At 40.9% G+C, this 14832-nt stretch overlaps 1 protein-coding gene across 1 annotated transcript; it reads right to left on the reverse strand.

Moving 5' to 3' along the window:
* Positions 1-9355: 9355 nt before the first annotated feature.
* Positions 9356-10297, reverse strand: LOC113242636 (olfactory receptor 24-like). Its single transcript, XM_026480770.2, has one exon. It carries the CDS (start codon positions 10295-10297, stop codon positions 9356-9358), a length of 942 nt encoding a protein of 313 aa, XP_026336555.2.
* Between the last annotated feature and the right edge of the window lie 4535 nt (positions 10298-14832).

The following is a 14832-nucleotide window of genomic DNA, read 5'->3' on the forward strand; positions in this document are numbered from 1 at the left end:
CATTTCGCTTAGCATAATTCCTTTCATGTTCATTCATCTTGTTGCAAATGGCAGCATTTCCTTCATTTTTAAGGCTGAATAATATTCCATTGTATATACACACACCATATTGTCTTTATCCATTCACCCATTGTTGGACACTTTGGTTGTTTCCATACCTTGGCTATTGTGGATAATGCTGCCATGAACATGGGAGTGCGGGTATTTCCTCAAGTGGATTTCATTTCCTTTGATATATACCCAGAAGTGAAATTGCTGGATCATACAGTAGTTCTGTTTTTTACTTCCTGAAGCTTCGTGCTGTTTTTCATAGTGGCTGTACGAGTTTACATTTCCCACAAACAGTGTAATGCTGGAGGAAGCACATATTTTTCGTTGTCTCTCTTTTTGTGAAATCTGCAGCCGTTTAGATTCATTGCCTGGATACATCATTTCATGAAAGGCTGCAAATGAAAGTGTTCTATCAGACTTTCACTTAGGAGCTGGAATACTTCTACAAAAATAAACTTCCCCTCCTTAAGTCTCTGGTCAGTCTGAGGTACTATTTGTAGGGGAAAGTCAGCAAAAATGCTTGAATCTTTCTATTATTTCCATTTATTTACTGGTTTTCAAAATAATTTTTCTCCCTAACATTTTCCACAGGTGACAATGAGTGTGGGTTTTTTTTTTCAATCATGATGTGAATCCCTGTATTTTTAATATTTTTTTAAAGCAACAAAAATTTATTCTTTCATAGTTTTGGAGGCCGGAAGTCCAAAGTCAAGGTCTGGGCGGGCTTAGTTCCTTCTGAGACTGAGAAAGAATCAGTTTTCTGCTTCTCTCCTAGCTTCTGCTGGCAGCAGGAGACCCTTGGCATTCTTTGGCGTGGGACTAAATCCAAAATCTGTTTTCATCTTCAATGACCTTCTCTGTGTCTGTGCCTCAAAGCTACCTCTTCCTTCTTATAGAAGGATGCCAGTCACTGGATTTCACACTCACCTTAAGATCATTTCATCTTAAAATCCTTACCTTCGTTTCACCTGCAAAAACTCAAAATCCTCATAAGGTCACAGTGAGGTTCTGGGTGGACATGAATTTGGGGGGTGGAGAGTATTCGACCCATTAAAGTCACCTTGGAAATTGCTTTGAGGGGCGCCTGGGGGGGCTCAGTCAGTTCAGCATCTGACTCTTGGTTTCAGCTCAGGTCATGATCTCAGGGTCATGAGATTGAGCCCTGTGGCAGGCTCCCCCACTCAGCGGGGAGTCTGCTTGAGATTCTCTCCTTCCCTCTCTCTCTCTCTGCCCCTCCCTCCACTTGCGCTGTCTCCCCCCCCCCACAAATAAATAATTTTTTAAAAGAAATTGCCTCTAAAACATGGGTTAGCTTCATCTGTTCTGTTTTGTCGGATGCTATTGCCATTAGACGTAGCTGTTAAAAGTCAACTTTCGAAATAGACTTTGTGTTGTTTCTTTAACATCCTTTAAAATGTTATTTTTAAAGGCATTCATGCTTCTTCTTTTTTTTTTTTAAGATTTTATTTATTTATTTGACAGAGATAGAGACAGCCAGCGAGAGAGGGAACACAAGCAGGGGGAGTGGGAGAGGAAGAAGCAGGCTCATAGCGGAAGAGCCTGATGTGGGGCTCGATCCCAGAACGCCGGGATCACGCCCTGAGCCGAAGGCAGATGCTTAACCGCTGTGCCACCCAGGCGCCCCTCATGCTTCTTCTTTTCACAAAAGCAACAAATGTTAATTGAAGGAAAATTGGAAAACACAGAAAATTACAACAGAGAACGTAAAATCGCTTGTATTTTCACCGCTCAAAGGAAAAGATTCTCTCTCCCTCTCTCTCTTTACCACTTAAACCATTTTTAGCTGTACAGTTCAGCGGCATTAAGGACGTTCACGTTTGTGCAACCATCCCCACGATCGAGCTCCAAAACTTTCATCTTCCCCAACTGAAATTCTGTCTCCACTAAACACTAACTTCCCATCCTCTCTCTCCAGCCATTGGTAACTACCATTCATTCCACTTTCTGTACCTATGAGTCTGACTCCTCTTTGCACCTCATATAAGTGGAATAACACAGCGTTGGGATTTTTGTGTATGACTTGTTTCACTTAGCATAATGTCTCCAAGGTTCATCTATGTTGTAGGAGAAAGGGACACTTAGGTAGCTTCCCTACATGTAGCTATGATGAATAATGCTGCTCTGAACACGGATACCCAAGCATCTGTTTGAGTCCCTGCTTTCAATTTTTGGGGGCACATACTCAAAAGTGGAATACTGAATCAGATGATAATTCTGTGTTAATTTTTTTGAGGAACTGCCATACTATTTTCCATAGCATGTATACCATTTAATATTTCTACCAGCAAAGGTTCCAACGAATCCATATACTTGCCAAACTTGTTTTTTCTATTTGCCTGTTTTGTTTTTATAGTAGTCATCCTAATAAGTGTGAAGGGATATCTCATTGAGGTTGATTTGAATTTTCCGAATGATTAGTGATATTGAATACTTTTTCATGTGCTTATTGGCCATTTGTATATCCTCTTTAGAGAAATGTCTACTTAAATCTTTCCCCCATTTTTAATTGGGTTGTTTTGGTCCCGATGTTGTTGTTGACATGTAGGAGTTCTTTATATATTCTAGATATTAATCCCTTATCAGATATATGGTTTGCAAATATTTTTTCCCATTCCATGAGTTTTCATTCTGTGGAACTCTGCCTTTTCATTCTGTTGATTGTGTCCTTTGGTGTGTAAAAGCTTTTAATTTGTATGAAGTACATTTTATCTATATTTTCTCTTGTTGCTTGTGCTTTTGGTGTCATATTAAGAAATTAAGAAGTCATTGCCAAATCCAATGTCAAACTTTCTCCTCTAGGTTTTCTTCCAAACTACTCGATAGTTACAGCTCTTAGGTTTAAGTCTTTGATCCATTTTTAAGTTAATTTTTGCATATGGTGGAAAGAAGAGGTCCACTATTTGGGGTCATTCTTTTGCATGTGAATATCCAGTTTCCCAATATCATTTGTGGAAAAGACAGTCCTTTCTCCCACTGAATTGTCTTGCCACCCTTGTCAAAAATCATTTGACCATGTATGCAAGGGTTTATTTCTCGGCCCTCTATTCTAACATTAGTTTCTATGTATTTATGCTAGCACCATACTATTTTGATTACTGTAGCTTTGTAGTAAATTTTGGGATCAGGAAGTGTGAGACCTCTGAGTGTGCTACTATTTTTCAAGAATAATTTGGCTAGTCAGAGTCTTTGAAACCCATACGAACTTTACTGTAGGTTTTTCTATTTCTGCATAAAACATTGTTGAAATTTGCAAAGGGATTTCATTGCGTAGTGAATCTGTCACCTGCTTCAAGTAGTACCATCTTCACAATATTACATCTCCCAATCCATGAACACAGAAGCCTTTCTTACTAATCTGTGTCTTCTTCAATTTCTTTCAGCAATATTTTGTAGTTTTTGGCATACAAACTTTTTGCCTCCTTAAGTTTATTCCTAAGAATTACATTGGATTCTTTTTAAGATCCTTTTTTGATGCTCTTGTAAATGGGATTCTTAGCTTGATTTCCTTTGCCGATGGCTCATTGTTAGTGTGTAGAAACACAACTGATCTTTGCATGCTGATTTTGTATTCTTCGTACAACTTTGTATGGCTTTGCTGAATTTATTAATTCTAATTCTTTGTGGCATCTTTGGGGTTTTCTACATAAGATCATGCCATCCGTGAACAGAGATCATTTTACTTTTTCCTTTCCAATTTGGATTTCTTTTATTTATTTTTCCTGCCTAATTGCTCTGGCTAGGACTTCCAGTATTATAATGAAAAGAAGTAGTAAGATCAGGCATTCTTGTTTTGTCCTGACCTTAGCAGAAAAGCTTTTAGTCTTTCATCATTGAGGATGGTGTTAGCTATGGTTTTTCGTGTATGGCCTTTATTATATTGAGGTAGTTTCCCTCCATTCTTAGTTTCTTTGATATTTTTATCATAACAGGGTATTAAATTTTGTCAAATGATTTCTCTTCAACCGTTGAAATAATCATGTGTTGTCCTCCTTCATTCTGTTGAATGACATACATTGACTGTTTTTTCTTGTGTTGGAACGTCCTCGCACTCCAAGAACAAATCTCACTTGGTCATGATGTACAATCCTGTTACTATGTTGGGATGTGCTAGTATTTTGGTGAGGTTTTTTACATTAATATTAATAAGGGATATTGGTCTGTAATTTTCTTTTCTTGTAGTGTCTTTGTCTGACTTCAATACCAGGGCAATGCTGGCCTCATAGAATGAGTTTGGAAGTGTTTCCTCCTCTTTCTGGAAGAGTTTGAGTAGGATTGGTGCTAATTCTTCTTTAAAAGTTTAGACCACTGAAGCCATTTGGTCCCAAGCACTTCTTTCTTGGGAGATTATGGATTACTAATTCAATCTCCTTACTAGTTATAAGTCTATTCAGATTTTCTATTTGTGATTCAGTCTTGGTATGTTGTGTTTTTCTAGGAAATTGCCCATTTTGCCTAGGTTACTGCTTTTGTTGTTTTGTGTTTTTTTAAAGACTTTATATATTTATTTGAGAGTGAGAAAGCATGAGAGGGAGAGGGAAAAGCAGACTCCCACTGAGCTGGGAGCCCGACATGGAGCTCAATCTCAGGACCCTGGGATCATGACCTGAGCTGAGGGCAGACACCTGACCGACTGAGCCACCCAGGCACCCCTGTCTAGGTTACTTTTCTTTGTTGGCATGCATTCTTCATAACACTCTCTTATAATCCGTTTTATTTCTGTAAAATCACTACTAATGTTCCCTCCTGAATTTACGATTTTAGTTGTTTGAGCTTTCTTTTTTCTTAGTCAATCTAACTAAAGATTTGCTCATTTTGTTGATGGTTTCAAAGAACCAAGTTCTGATTTTGTTAATTCTATTGATTTTCTATTCTCTATTTTATTTATCTCTGCTCTAGTATCTTTAGTTTCCTTCCTTCCACTAGTGTTGGGTTTAGTTTGATCTTCTTTACCTAGTTATTTAAATTGTAAAGCTCATTAGATTTCAGATCTTTTTCAGTGTAACTATTTATAGCTATAAATTTCCCTCTTTAGCAGTTGTCTTAGTCTGTTCAGGCTGCTGTAACAAAATACCAGACACTGGGTGGCTCAAAAATGACATACATTTATTTTTACAGATCTGATGGCTAGGACATCCAAAATCAAGGCACCAGAAGATGTGGTGTATGGTGAAGGCCTATTTCCTCATTTAAGACGGCCAGCTTTTCTTTTTCTTTTTTTATTAAATTTTCCTTTTTTCATTTAAATTTACTTAGTCGACATACAGTGCAATATTGGTTTCTGGAGTAGAATTCATTGATTCATCACTTATATACAACCCAGTGCTCATCACAACAAGTGCCCTCTTTAATTCCCATCCCCCATCCCCCATCCCCCTCCCTCCATCAACCCTCAGTTTGTTTTCCATCGTCAAGAGTCTCTTATGGTTTGTTTCCCTCTCTCCTTTTTTCCCCCCATTCCCATATGTTTATCTGTTTTGTTTCTTAAATTCCACATATGAGTGAGAACATATGGTATTTGTCTTTCTTTGACTAACTTATTTCACTTAGCATAATACACTCCAGCTCCATCCACGTTGTTGCAAATGGCAAGATTTCATTCATCTTAATGGCTGAGAAATATCCCATTATATATATATAGACCACATCTTCTTTATCCATTCATCAGCTGATGGACATTTGGGTTCTCTCCATAGTTTGGCTATTGTTGATTATGCTGCTATAAATATCAAGGTGCATGTACCCCTTTGAATCTGTATTTTTGTATCCTTTGGGTAAATACCTAGTAATGCAATTGCTGGATTGTAGGGTAGTTATTCTTTTTAATTATTTATTTGAGAGAGAGAGTGAGTGTATGAGTGGTGGGGAGAGGCAGAGGGAGAAGCAGACTCCCTGCTGAGCAGGGAGCCCAACCCGAGGCTCAATCCCAGGACCCCAAGATCATGACCCAAGCCAAAGGCAGACACTTTTTTTTAAAGATTTTGTTTATTTATTTGTCAGAGAGAGAGAGAGAGAGAGAGAGAGAGAGAGAGCGTGCACAAGCGGGGGGAACAGCAGGCAGAGAGAGAAGCAGGCTCCCCACTGAGCAAGGAGCCCAATGCTGAACTCGATCCCAGGACCTTGGGATCATGACCTGAGCTGAAGGCAGACACTTAACTAACTGAGCCACCTCAGTGCCCTAGGGTAGTTCTATTAACTTTTTGAGGAAAATCCATATTGTTCTCCAGAGTGGCTGCACCAGTTTGCATTCCCACCAACAGTGCAAGAGGGTTCCCCTTTCTCTGTATAGATGGCCAACTTTTCACTGAGTCCTCACATAGCGGAAGGCACAAGGGAGATCTCTGGGGTCTCTTTTATAAGAATGCTATTCTGTTCATGATACTTGGATTGCAGCCTATGAGAAACCTTAAAGCAGAGGCACTCAGCTAAGTCATACTGGAACACTTATCCACAGAAACTCTGAGATAATGTTTTAAGCATTGTTTTAAGCTGAACTATACATTGGGTTCATAATGCTTGCAAAATTTATTCCAAGATTGAGAAGGGAAATAATCTTTATGAAAAAGACACGGATAACTACTTAAAATTCATTCAAATGCAAACTTGTTCTTAACTATTCATTTGGCATTATGCCTTTGATGTTCTTCTTACCATTGGTATTTGGTTAATTAATTATTTTTTAATTGTTATTTTCCATACTGGACTAGTAATGGTTGTTTTGTTTTGTGTTGTGTTGTTTAATTTTATTTTTTAAATTAACATCAGGGGCTCCTGGGTGACTCAGTGGGTTAAGCGTCTGCCTTCAGCTCATATCATAATCATAGTGTCCTGGGATCCAGCCCCACATCAGGCTCCTTGCTCGGTGGGCAGGGAGTCTGCTTCTCCCTCTCCTTCTGCCTGCTGCTCCCCCTGCTTGTGCTCTCTCTCTGTCAAATAAATAAATAAAATCTTCAAAAAAATAAAAAATAAAATTAACATCAATAAGTAATGTGTTTGTTTTGGTTTTGATGCATAGTGCTTAGAATTTTATCCCATGTATAGATTCATGGTTATTGAAGGGAAGAGCACCATTTGAAAATTTCTGGCCCTTAAAAATTATTGCCCTGTGATCATTACTAGGACATTCCAAAAATTCCCTCTTGTTACCTCTTTGTGAACACGTGGAAGGTTTTACGCTTGCTTGTTCAATTCTCTATCGCCAATGTGGAGCAAAATAATTATCATGGAGTAGACATTTGGTAAATATTTGTTAAATGAATGGATAAGGCAAATGTCAAGGCCAACAAGTGATGGAATTTGATATTCAGTGATACAGGGACAGAACTGGATCTCCTGAATCTATGGGCTTTCTTTCTTAACACAGAACAAGATGAAGATTGTTTAGCTAACAAAATCTTAAGAGATTTTTATTGGCCAATGAAATCTCTCATTCCACAGAGGAGGAAGTGGTCAAATCAGTGCTTTAGCTCAAGCCGTATCTTTCTGTATCGGAGAGAGAAGCATTCACAAATATTCTGAGTCCCAGGTTATAATAAGCTTCCAACTGTGCAAATTCCAGCTCTCCTCCAGCCAACACTGTAACTACTTCCATGCATGTGGCAAGAGAATGTAGGGAACTTAGGAAGAGTGGGGGCTGTGGATCACCTTTCACCTGTCTTTTTGGTTATTTGAAAAAGGTCATGACCTGATGCATGGGTGCTCCATGGCAAGGCTTTCTCCTTCACAACTTCGTGGACAGAGGAAGGACACAAATAGAATCCAATGGTGGTCCCATAAAGGAGAGCAACCACAGAGAGGTGGGAGCTGCAGGGGGAAAAGGCTTTCTTCCTGCCCCCTGCAGAGGGTAAACTCCAAAATTATTAAATTCTGTATTTTATCCATTAGAATATTCCCCGCTAGATTTTTTTCCCCACATTTTCTACCTGTACTCTCGCTAATCGTTGCTATAACAGGACCAGGTCTGGATATCTGTTTGTTCAATTGAGAAATTCTAATTTAATTGTCATGGAAAGAGGTACCAAAAGAAAATGGGATGTGTGATTATTCAAAGCCATTCTGCTTAAGATGATGTCAGCTCCTTCTCGTCATTTGAAAATTTCTGACCACTCATTTCATTTCAGTTGTAAATCTCCATGAGTATTAGAACTACTACCCAGTAAAGTAAATGAAACATAATGCCTTCATAGGGGCTTCGGAATGACTAAATGAAACAAAGAGAAGAAAGACAGTACGGTGTGTGGCACAAGAGAAGCTCATAATGAATAGCTCTTATTTCTGTTGTGAGCAGTGTTACTACTCATATGCATTCCACAGGCATATATGGCAACTGAGACCTGCCTCTGTTTCCTTAGCTTTGACGTTCATGATTTAATTGATTGGTATTTTCCCTTTTGGCTATGAAGACATATATCAAGAGGTTCTTCATTTCCTTAATGCATGGTCTGAATTCTTTTGTGCTGTGTAGAACTTTTATCTAGCACATGCCATCTTGCTCCCCCAGAAGACAGAATAGGAGTGAGGATAGTGGGGAAGCCATGAGTCACCTATGTGCTTCCCAACTTTGGTCCCTGGAAGTCTATGAACCATCTGGTTCTCAGGAAAAAGCCAAACTCTTGAGTTGGCCCAAAGTCCTTCTTGACCTGGCATTCTCCAAGTCATTCACCATAACTGGATTTTTCACTTCACAAATGCATCCTTCTCTCTCTTTCTCTTGCTCTCTGACCTTTTCACATACTGGGTTTTTAACTTTTTCTGATACTCTTTCTCCTCATATTTGCCTGAAAAACATCATCTTATCCTTTGAGGTTTAGGATCATCCCTTCCAGGAAGCGTTCCCTGATTGCCCTTCCAGATTCTGTAGGGTGTTCCTACTCTATCCTATCCTGGCCCTCACATGCATATTTCATCCAGTATCTTCTCCCACATTCAACTGTAAACTCTACACAATAGGGACCTTGTGTCTCCTGCTCGCCACTCCCTGGCCAGCACTTACAGCAAGCCCAGAATATGAACTCCATAAGTATTTGTTGAGAGCTAACTGGATTTTGAACCAGGATAAATCCAATCTGATCTTTCTGGGAAGACAGCATCAGACATATCCAAAAGGACTCCTACTTGTCTCCGTAACTGAGAAAATAGTAACAGGGTCATCTTGAAATATCCTTTTAAACTTCTGCAACTCAAAATCCAAAGTGGCTACTCTCCCACACTGTGCAATTCCATTCTTTTCCCCAGGACCCTAGATGTTGAGATCCGACTTTCCAGAAGTTTCCAGGTGTCCTTGTGGTCAGGAAGATGAAGAAATTTTTCTGTTGACAAGCTTCCTCAGGGCGCCCTTCAGATCCCGGTTCCTCAGGCTGTAGATAAAGGGGTTCAGCAGGGGGGTGACTGCCGTGTACATCACAGCAGAGGCTTTCTCCTTCACAGCTGTGCGCACAGAGGAAGGACACAAATAGACCCCAATGGTGGTCCCATAAAGGAGAGCAACCACAGACAGATGGGAGCTGCAGGTGGAAAAGGCTTTCTTCCTGCCCCCTGCAGAGGGGAGCTTCATGATGGCCACAATGATGCGAGCATAGGAGGCCAGGATGCAGAGGAAAGGCGTGGCTATCACCATCCCGGCCACGGTGAGCACAAAGATCTTGTTCACAGAGGTGTCAGTGCAAGAAAGCCTGAGAAGAGGAGTGAGGTCACAGAAGTAGTGAGGAATCTTGTTGTTCCCACAGAAAACCAGGCGCACCATCAAGAGGATATGAGTGAGGGAGATGAAGCAGGAAAACACCCATGGGCCACCAGCCAGCAGGCCACAGAGGCGTGGGCTCATGATGGTGGTGTAGTGTAAGGGGTGACATATAGCCACAAACCTGTCATAAGCCATCACAGCAATTAAAACACTGTCAACAATACCAAAGAAATGGAAAAAGTACATCTGGGTGAGGCAGCAGGGATAGGAGATTGACTTGCTTTTGGTTTGGATGTTCACCAGCATCTTGGGGACTGTGTTGGTGGCCAGACCGAAATCAACCAAAGACAGGTTGGCTAAGAAGAAGTACATGGGTGCGTGGAGGTGGGAGTCGGAGCTGATGGCCAGGATGATTGAAAGGTTTCCCATGGCCATGACCACATACATGCAGAGGAACAGAGCAAAAAGGATTGTGTCCTGCTCTGGATTTTCGGAAAGTCCGAGGAGGATAAATTCGGATGTGCTGGATTGATTCCTTGGTTCCATGGGTATGAGTCCTCTGGAAGTATTGAAAGGGGGAAGTTACATGAATCTATGAAGATGATTCTGGAAGTTTAGATGAGCTTATAACCAATTTCTTATCTGTGCTATTTACGACTTATACATGTTTTGCACCTTGAACAATTGATACTTTGCAGGAACGCAGGTTTGAAGACTCAGTTCAAAGGACCTTGATTGAATATTCTCATTTCAGATAAAGATTGGGAGAGTACACCATGCCTGGATCTTTGCTGAAATAATTACTCATGAATATGCTTCAGGCTAAAATAAATTGAATCTGGACAGAGTAAGTGAAGTCCAAGAAGCAATGGTTTACTAAAAAATTGGTGTATATGTAGGAAACATTTAAATAAAACACTGAGTCTGTAAAGTAATAACTGTAAAAAGTGTGTAATCAAGGTGAATGAAAATATCAGGCAACAACAACAGAGAATATAATAAGGCTAATTAGAATGAAAATATTATAAAGTTCTTATATTGATTTGCAGGAGAATAGAAATATTGAGTATTTTGGATCTTCTATGTCAAACACATATGATAAGAGACTTTGTGAAATCACGAAAATAATGAACATAGAGTGTGTAGCTCCTAGTTTGGTACAATGGGTAGACTAGAAATAAAGACCTTTTCATCACACCGCCCAGAACAGGAAAGGTGTTTTGAAGTTGGCTTAGTGTCTCACAAGACTAGATCCTTAAACTTTAATAAATTTTGTTAAGATGCTGGTAGCCTAAATAGATCATTGTGATCTTACTTACACTATGGAAATCACCGAATGCTATGAATCAGAGTGTGACAGTTGGCCCACTACAAAGGAACACATTCTACAACTGTCCTTACGTTGACACCAACTGCATGTTTAGGGGTTCCTCGAACAACTCATAATTTCAGAATTCACTGGAAAGACACACAGCTGTTATACTCGTAGTTAAAGCTATTACGCTCATGGTTAAAGTTTATTACAGCTATCAGTCATATTCTAATAACTTTGTTCGGTGATAGATGATAACTGCACTTATCGTGGTAAGCGCTGTGTAATGTATAGTAATGTATAGAATTGTTGAGTCCCTATTTGGTGCACCTGAAACTAACAGAACATTGTATGTCAACTACAATTCAATTAAAAAATAGTTTATTACAGCTAAAGGGTACAGATTAAAGTCAACCAATAGAAGCAGAACAGGGGAGAGCCCAGTAAAATACCAAATATGGAGCCTTTGTTGTCCACTACCCCTAGAGTCATGACAACATCACTTTCAACACACACAGAATATCACCAATCAGGGAAGCTCCCCTTAACCTCAGCATTCAGAATTTTTACTAAGACTCCATCATATGAGTATGAATGACTGTCCACATCACTCATTTCAGTCCCCAAGCTCCAGTCCTCTGAAGACTGGCAGATACCGTGTGACTCAGATCCCTTCCCGAAATCACATTATTACTACCTTTTGTGGCCATTTCCTCCCTAAGACTATCTGGTACAGCCAGTCCCTACCCCAAACCACGTCTAGTGTGACTCGAGACCTCCAGACAAACAAAGACTCTCTTATCAGGCATGACATTCCAAGGGCTTTAGATTACCTCCCAGAAGTTTTTGGAGCAGGGATAAGTTCTTTACCACGCAGGCTAACACATGCCATCCTTGGCTAAGGCTCTCCTATATGATTATGTGCCTAACGCTTGTCACTATCAGTGTGGATAACGATACATTTAAAGAAACAACTAATCCACTGTATAAAGTCATGACATCTGTTTTCATATTTTTGTCACTCGATCTATCTCTCCTTATACATCATGATAAACTTGTGAATCATTTGCTGTAGAAAGCAATTGACAATTAGCTAAAATCAGCCCTTTCTCAGACCATTTTCCATTAGTATTACATAATGAGGAGGCTTTAACTCGATTTCCCAATACATTAAACCATCAGTATCAGTATTATAATCTTACCAACAATGCCAGCGTTGTACTATATTGCGGTATGGTAGTAGACGCAAACTGAAATACACCAGAGACACTGGGAACATTACCAGTCAGTCATTAACAGTGAGTCCAGTCCATTATCATATCACATGAACAAAATGTCATCCAGAGCAATGCCATTCAGAGTTGCAGCCTTCCAAAAGCAGGTGATCTCAGCATCTGGTATAATTAAGCTAAGAAACAATATCCTTTGCTCAGAGCCTGTGTCAAGGCACCAGTATAATACTGGCTTCCCCTAATCTACATATCCCTTTACCCTCAATGACTATTCTTCCTTTTCCCCATTTATCATTTCTTTTCACCCAACCTTGCACACCTTTGTTCTGTTCCTCTGCTGGTCCAGATGGTGGGCAGAAATACTTAAACAAGTGCTTCCCCTTCCGCTCCCACTTACATGGAATAAAGTTACATAAGTATAGAACTGGTGGCTATCTGGTCTACCGTGTGATGTAGCTACATTCACTACCACTCCCAATTTTGTTAGATGGAGTGAAGGCAAAATAGAAGTTGTCAGGCTCTTGGGAAGTCTGATGTAAAGTTTTAAAAGTATGGTTACAGTTCCTCGATTAGGGATTATCCTTGCATCCAGGACTGTTGAACCCAGGCAGGAAAAATAAAATTGAGATGATGTGAGGAAGAATTGCATGGTCATAATACAAAGTTACAGGTTTGGGTCCTCCCCAAAACTTACCCAGATCCCCCAGAAAAATGAAGGAATTTATCTAGTGGAGGAAATCCTGGGCCCCCTGATATTGAGTGTGATAGCATGCTTGTGAAAGTGTGTAAGCCAGCACATCATGCCTTTATCTCTCTCCCTGTTTTAGACAACAGTGTTTCAAATATTCACTCCAATTCTCTACCAAACTATAACTCGAGGATGAAAGTGTGTTCCTCGGTCTGATGTGACGATGTAGTCCGCAGTGATACAGTATCTTCTGATTCAGCTCTTCCATAGTGTTTTGAGCATTTGCATCTGCCACTGAGTATGAAAAGCCCAGTGCAGAGTAAGTGGCCTATCAAGACCCATTTGGAGCCTCGGTCAGCAAATCCGTCTGATGTGCCAGCTGAGTATATGGATTTCCCTCTGTCCCATATCCAAACGTGGACCAGAGTCAGGATCTGCCCCAACGTTGTCCTTCTACTATATTTTAGCTATTACGGACAACAGTAATGAAGTGACTGCATGGAGACCAAGCTTATTGCTGGTTAGCTTGTATTTCCTGATGCATTCAGTGAGCCAATCCTCAGGATTTAGACCCATCATTTTTCAATTCCATTGATAACTTTTACCTCTAATAACTGATCACGGCACAGTTCCTGTGATGCCATCCAAGAGTCAAAGTGGAAGAATGAGTGTTTTTCAGGGAGTTAGGGTCATTCTGGCGAATCCAGCTCTGACACCACCTGCGAGGAGCTGGCCCACTACAGAATTAAAGAGCACACAGTCTACAAGATCATTCCCCTGTCTGACACCAATTGCAGGTTTCAAGGGGTCCCCAAACCCCCTGAGGTTCGTTAATTTGCTAGAAAGACTCACAGATCTCAGTGAAAGTTTTTATAGTCATGGTTATGGTCATCACAGCTAAACGATATTTTTAAGTCATCCGAGGTTGATTAAAATCAGCCGGGAAGCACCAGAGACCAAAACGGCAACACAAAAGACACAACCTTTCCACCCCAATGCAAACATCAACAATTAGAAAGCTATCTATGAACAAAAACAAGCTCTGGGAGAGCTCTAGAATCCACTCGAGGAATTTAAGCAACAGAATGGAACACAAAACCAGAGATTAATCACACAAGAACAGAAGACAGCTTTTTTTTTTTTTCCTGTACTATCCTTTCCCCCAAGTCAGCATCGTTCAGCATCAAGAAGGACCTTCCCAACTCGAAAGAGATCCTCTTACCAGAAAGAGTCAGGTGAACAGCCAGCTTCTCCAGCCTTCTGGGGCACCGCACAAAGGGTCTGCTGCGGTTTTACCCCACCCAAACCCCACAAAGCTGAGATGTATAGAGACAGCTAAAAGCAAGGAAGAAAAGCAGCCACGCAGCGTAAGTGATTACAGTTCCCAGCGATCCGCTTTGCTAACAAACTCAGCAGATTTTATCACTGCAGAAGGAATCCATGGTGAGCACAGCTGTCAGGACCACCCGCAGATTTTACCAGCTTTTGCCCCACAGTGATTCCCACTCACGGAAGCCAGCTGTCGGAGTCCCTCCCTGCCCTGGCAAGAGCCCAGGAGCCTCACCAGCAGTCCACTCAGGCCTCTGCAGCTGTACGAGTGCAAGATGCCGACGAGACCCTCCTGTGACTTTCACAACCATGTGCACGCTCGGGACTAGCCCCCCCCCCCCCAGCTGTGTACCTGCAAGCTTCTGGCCTTATACTCGTTATTGGCCTCTATGCAGTGCAAACGCCAGTGGGGAAATTATGCAGCCGCGGGAAAACACACCAACAGCCAGGGCTCCCACAGCTGCCAGTGAATCCACAGCTGGCCCCAGCCCTTGCTGCCTACCCTGGCCCCCACCACTAC

Source organism: Ursus arctos, unplaced genomic scaffold, assembly GCF_023065955.2.
Source record: "Ursus arctos isolate Adak ecotype North America unplaced genomic scaffold, UrsArc2.0 scaffold_14, whole genome shotgun sequence".
NCBI classification, from domain to species: domain Eukaryota; kingdom Metazoa; phylum Chordata; class Mammalia; order Carnivora; family Ursidae; genus Ursus; species Ursus arctos.